Here is a 5,601-nt window from a genome sequence, read left to right as displayed (position 1 = left end):
TATACCCTGAAACATTGGCAGGCCATTCAAGGGATTGTTCAGAACATCTACCTTATGTAAGATGGCCTTACCATCTAATAAAAATTAAAACCGATCTGTTGGCCTCTTTGGTTCCAAAATTATGTATAATACATTTAACTGTATTCATTTTTTGCTGCTATAAAAATAACTTCTTTTTTCAAATGGCAGTTTCTGACTAATCATGCAACTAAATCAGTGCAAACATTAAAAGCAATCATTCGCTTAAAAAAGAAGCAAAGGATTTCATTTCAAGTATAAAAAATATAAAAAGAGTCGTACGAGTCCAGTTTTGCCTAGTGTGGGTCAACCCTTTAAATTGCATAGTTCACGTGGCACTTGGACATCTACAAGGGACAGCCACAGCAGGGCTCATTCCCAGGGCCACTTCTGGACACACGCAGTTCAGCAAGTGCTATACGTCATGTGCGTTCAGGCAAGTCTGCAAGTGCTGTGTAGGGCAGGCGGGCGGCAGGTGAAGTGGGCAAAGGGTCACGTCCAGGGTCGGCCCTGTGGCCAGGGCCCTCCCTCACGGACAACCTCTGCAAAGCAGCTGAAAAGCTTTCCCCATTTCTCCAAGACCAGCTAAGCGGCTGCCTCCCAGCATTCCCAAAACGCCTCCTCCTGCGGCTCCGTCCCTGGCCTAGCGGTCACTCCACAGCCCCTCCACCAGCACTAGAGCAATGTCCCCAGCAAAGGACATTTAGAACAAGCTGGATTCTCACTTCAAAGGTAATACCTGATTCTTTCTATTAAAGTCTTTTTTTTTTTTTTTTCGTTTCTACAACTGGAACAGGTGACCTGTCAACTGCTGGAGATGAGTTAAAGCATCAAATTAAGACCCCCTCACCTCTCCCTCCCTCCCTACCCCATAACAAACACAAACACAGAAGTCATGTGAGGGAACTAAACAGTCAGTCAAAGGGTCACTGTCCCTGCTCCGAGGTCTCTGACAGGCAAGTTCCTCTTGGGTCACTTGTTACTCTCCAAGTACGTGGAAGTGGGGCTTCCCTGGCCTTAGAGGCGGGAAGAATGCCTGCAGGGAGCAAGCAGGCAGGCCCACGCCAGGCGCTGTGATGGAAGAGCAGGCCTGGGACAAGGCAGGGACATGGCCCTCCGCCTGCCCGTGCTTCCCGCCCCGATTTTCCTCTCAGTGGCTCTCTGGCTCGCTCTCCCTGCGTCTCTGTCTTTGTGCTTTTATGTGTGCTCAGAAGGCGCGATTCAGAGTGGCCCGGCCAGCTGGTGGGGATGGTGGCTGCTCACCCCATTCTCTCCGACTGACAGGCATTGGTAGCTAAGCTGCCATTTGTCGCCGCCGCATCCATCGCCGGTATCCTGGAGGCCTGGAGGCTGCTGTGTGGGTGGCAGGATGTGTCTGGCTGTGCGGGTCTACGTGTGGTGTGTGTTTGGGAGTCTCTCGTGTCACCTGAGGGTTCTCCCTCTGGCTTTGACTGGTTGTTCTATGAAGCAGTAGAAAAATCTTTTCAGGCCTCACTCGGGCACTCTCTACAGCTCAACAGAATGGCCACGCTCAGCCCACCTGCACCTCCTGTCCCTGCAAAGCCCACTGCCGCCATGCCTTTGCAGGCCACTGTCAAGCGCAGCCACACTCCTCCACGATCATGTTGGGCACATCCCGTTTGACGATGTTGTACTCATCATCAAAGTACAGCATGGACATGGAGCTCAGTTTCGTCGGGATACAACAAGAGTTCACAGGCCCCGGGTTCAGGCCACGCATGCGGTACTGGTTCACCACAGCCGTGTGGAAGGAGGAGGCCGAGCCGGGGACTCCGGCCAGGTAGGCCGGGCAGCTGCCCTCGCAGTAGTTCCCGTAGTAGCCAGTGGGCGCGATGATCCAGTCGTTCCAGCCGATGAGCCGGAAATCAATGAAGAACTGTTGCCTACAACAGAGGCTGGTCCGCCCGTCACATTCCAGGCCCCGTTTGCGGATGCGGTGTCTGCTGTCGCCCAGGCGGGCCTGGACCACCACAAAGGGCCGATGTGACTCCTCACCAGGGTCCACGAACACCGGCACCACGGCCAGCTCCTGACAGCTGTCACACTGCACGTCCAGGTTGAGGCGGCGCTCGCCGCGTTCAAACAGGGTCTGGATGGCCTCGGTGATGGGGAAGGTGTGCCAGCCACTGCGTTTGAGGTCCACCTTCTTCTCCACCACGTTCCACCTGTCACCATGGCCCTGCTCCTGGAAGTACACCTTGACCCACACCTTCCGCCGGCTGCCCTTATCCAAAACGTAGGGCAGGAGTTTCAGGTAAAGCCACAGACTGGCCTGCACCACGAACAGGTTCTGGTTGCCTTCATTAGAGACGAAGAAGTACAGGCGGACTCGGGAGGAGGCGGGGCCATCTGTGGAGAAGGGGAGACCGGGCCAAGTTAATTCCACAAGAACACAAGACAACCGGGAATGCGGGCTTCGCTGTCTTGACGCTGGAATGCACACTTGCCACAGCTGGAAAGCGTTAGTTGCTGACCAGAAATACTGTTCCTGGGGCCCGAGCCTCTACCACAACCTGGGAGAAGCAGAAGAAACACTCCCCATTGAGAAACCGGGACGAGGGTGGAGCCAAAAGGTCCAGGCCTATAAAATCCTCCCTCATCTCTCCCAAGCCAGGGCTCCCTGGAGATAGGCTTGTCAGGCCTCAGAGCTCAACAGAACAACTTGTCAGAAGGCCAAAATCTTAACAAGTTGTTATGGGTCTCTGTAAAATCTGAAGGAAAAAAAAAATCCCAGGATTACAGGGAAGATTTGGGGGTGGGTTGTTTTAAATATGGCCTTTTTCTGCATTTATTTTTTCTTTCTGGTTAACTTGGGGCATTGCAAAATCAAGCTGAGCCACCTATTGCCTTTTTCTAGTGTTTACCTAACATGATCCGATCCTACCCCCAGTAGGACCTCCACTGCAAACAAGCAATCTCTGCTCAGATTTCTGACAGGAACGTGCGCTCTGCAAGCTGCAACTACAGGCCTTGTTTCCCAGAAGTTCCCAGGGACAGGACCGTCAAGCTTGAAACTTGACAGCCAATCCTTTGACAAGAACCTGGCTCTCCTGAACACGGTACACTCAAAAATCTCCCGGGAGGGGGGCAGCTTGCTAGTTTTCTCAGTAACTAAGCTCAACAGGGAGAGAGGTTATGCCCAATTCATTCTACATTTTGGTGACCCTTTACTCTAACAATCGTACCTTTTTTTTTTTTTTTTTGAATAAGGCAACTCGGTGGATATGGCTGGTTTTATCAAACCTCCCACCAAGCCACCCTCCCAACCCCCTCCTCAGGCCTCGCCTGGCTCTTCTAATGACAGTGACGTCTGACTTTGAAATGGGGGAAACGGCGGCCTTAAAAGCTGGTCTTGGACGAGCTGCCTGTGACCTGAATCTGTTATTTATAAGTCAAAGAGCTGGCTCCGTGAAACGGACCAGAAATATAACAGCCCCCGCTGTCATTTTGTGCCACCAGGACCAAAAGGCCTCCTCGACCTTCCTGAATCACATTTCTACCCTGAGCCCCAAAGCACCTTTAATCCAAGCCCTCTAATTGCATGTCGAGCTTTCCCTGACTCCAGCGGACAGCTAAAATGGCAATGCATTTCTTTCTAAGCACAAACCAGCCCTGATTGTCTCTGCTTTTCTCCACACCCGGCCATGCAAAACTTTTCATCCCTTTTCATCCTCAGGCACGACAGGCACAGTCTGCCTGCTGCCTGGGAGAGTAGGGGGAGCATTTCCAGCCAGGGGATTCCCCTCCTCCCAGGCTCCCTGCTTGGCCCCCACCCTGACTGCATCGGTCTTCCCTCTCTCTCTGCCACCGACCGTCTCTGCGGTCCCCTCCGCACAAATGGGGCTGAGCTTCAGGCACAAAAGCCAGCCTGGCTCATTCAAGTCCTGAAAGGGACAGCGGAGTGAAAAAAAGCACTTGCAGCATTTCAGTGGGGAACACATTTTCTTCCTCCTTTTAAACTTCCTCTCTCTCTCTTTTTTTTTTTTTCTCTCTCTCTCTCTCCCTCTCCCTCTCCCTCTGATTTTTAGATTTAGACAGTGGAAAGAAATTCGTGGTGTGGGACCAGCGGGAAAATTCCAGAAAGGAATCCTACTCTTTGTCAACTAGGAACTCCTAGGCGCTTTCGGACTAGAGGGTTGCCGCTGCTGCCAGGCAAGCGGAAAGGCACGGGGCTGTCCCCCATCCGTCTTTGCATAAATGATGGACCTGTTGAGAAGCTGCCTTCCGCCGATCGGGATGCCCACACAATCGGAAGAGAGGTTGCCTAGCTCTCCTCCCGCGAGGCTTCTGCAATCCTGGCAAGCCCACGCTGCCGGTCGATGGAAGCGGCCCCGAGGGCCTCTCACGCAGGCAGGCGCGCGCGCACACACACACACTCACACATACACACTCGGCCCACGTATATCAACAAGCACACACATCTCCATCCACACTGCTAAGCCTACACTCCGATCGTGGGAAACAAAAACATTAAGCAATCACCAAGCAAGTGCCCGCAGAGCCAAGGCCGCGCGCATCTGCCGGGAGGGGGACGCGCGCCCAGAGGCGCTGGGGCCGGATCCCGCGGGCAGGGGCGGAGGGCGGGGCGCTCGGCGGTGGCATTGGGGACCAAGGAGCAAGAAGGGTCTATGGCGGTAGGGAGGGGGAGAAAGGGAGGAGGAGTGCACCCCAAGGAGCGCTCAAGGCTAAGGCAGAACAGCCGGGCCGAGCGTATGGGATGCCCCCGGGGCGCGCGGGCTGCAGAGACGGCTGCGGGAGCTGGCACGGAGAAGGGGAACAGGAGGGGAGCGCGGGCCACGGCTGTCCTCCCCAAGGCCGGACTCACCTGTCTCTGCAAAGCTGATGATTTCGGAGACGCGCTCCTGGCCGTCGGCGCCCGGGCTGGCGTGGCCGTCGAGGTGCGGGATCTCCACGCGGCCGTCCTCGCGCACCTTGCCCGCGTGCAGCTTGCGCAGGGCCGTGACCATGGCGGCCTTGGGCACGGCGTGCGTGATGTTGGGCCGGCCCCGCAACTGCAGGCGGTTCAAGATGTGACGCTTCACCGCCTCCAGGAAGTCACCGTCCACCCGGCCCAGCTCCTCCGGCCGCCGGAAGCCGCCGCCACCACCGCCGCCGCCGCCGCACGACATACAGGTGTCCGGCGAGCCTCCCGGAGCTCCGGGTGGCGGGGGTGGCGGCGGCGCGGCGGGCGATGGCGGGGGCGTAGGGGAACCCCAAGCCTCGGGTCCCAGCCAGCCGGCCGCCAGGAGCAGAAGGCAGGCGGCCCCCAACGCCCGACCGGGCAGCCCGTCCATGGTGCGCCGCTGGCGACGAGGGCGCCCGCCGCGAGGCGAGGCGAGGCGAGCCGAGCTCAGGGCCGGGCTCTGGGCTCCGGGCGCACCGCCCCGCCCCGCCCCCGCCTGCGCCGCCCGGGCCTCCGCCCGCCCGCCCGCCTGCCCGCCCGCCCGCCTGCGGGGAGCGCCGCTGCCGGCTCGCAGGGGGAGGGGGCCGGCCGGGCCGCGGGGGTTCCCGCGCGGCAGAGAAGGGGCGCCGCGGGGGCCGGAGGGGCGTGCGGGCGGGGTT

At 57.5% G+C, this 5,601-nt stretch overlaps 1 protein-coding gene across 1 annotated transcript; it reads right to left on the bottom strand.

Moving 5' to 3' along the window:
* Positions 1–893: 893 nt before the first annotated feature.
* Positions 894–5,333, bottom strand: Inhbb (inhibin subunit beta B). Its single transcript, XM_004659743.2, has 2 exons — positions 4,865–5,333; positions 894–2,388 (listed from the first exon to the last, which is right to left on the bottom strand). The coding sequence occupies exons 1-2, from the start codon at positions 5,331–5,333 to the stop codon at positions 1,613–1,615; spliced, it is 1,245 nt and encodes a 414-aa protein (XP_004659800.1). The 3' UTR covers positions 894–1,612.
* Positions 5,334–5,601: the final 268 nt, after the last annotated feature.

Source organism: Jaculus jaculus, chromosome 5, assembly GCF_020740685.1.
Source record: "Jaculus jaculus isolate mJacJac1 chromosome 5, mJacJac1.mat.Y.cur, whole genome shotgun sequence".
NCBI lineage: Eukaryota > Metazoa > Chordata > Mammalia > Rodentia > Dipodidae > Jaculus > Jaculus jaculus.
Note: the sequence above shows the minus strand (reverse complement) of the source record. Positions and strands in the feature narration are given on the sequence as shown.

What these genes read in the sequence shown, in the direction of transcription:
- Inhbb (XM_004659743.2), bottom strand. Translation starts at nt 5,333, where the DNA reads ATGGACGGGCTGCCCGGTCGGGCGTTGGGGGCCGCCTGCCTTCTGCTC. An exon ending in CATCAGCTTTGCAGAGACAG is followed by an intron (nt 2,389 to 4,864) that starts GTGAGTCCGGCC and finishes CCTTCTCCACAG; the next exon opens with ATGGCCCCGCCTCCTCCCGA.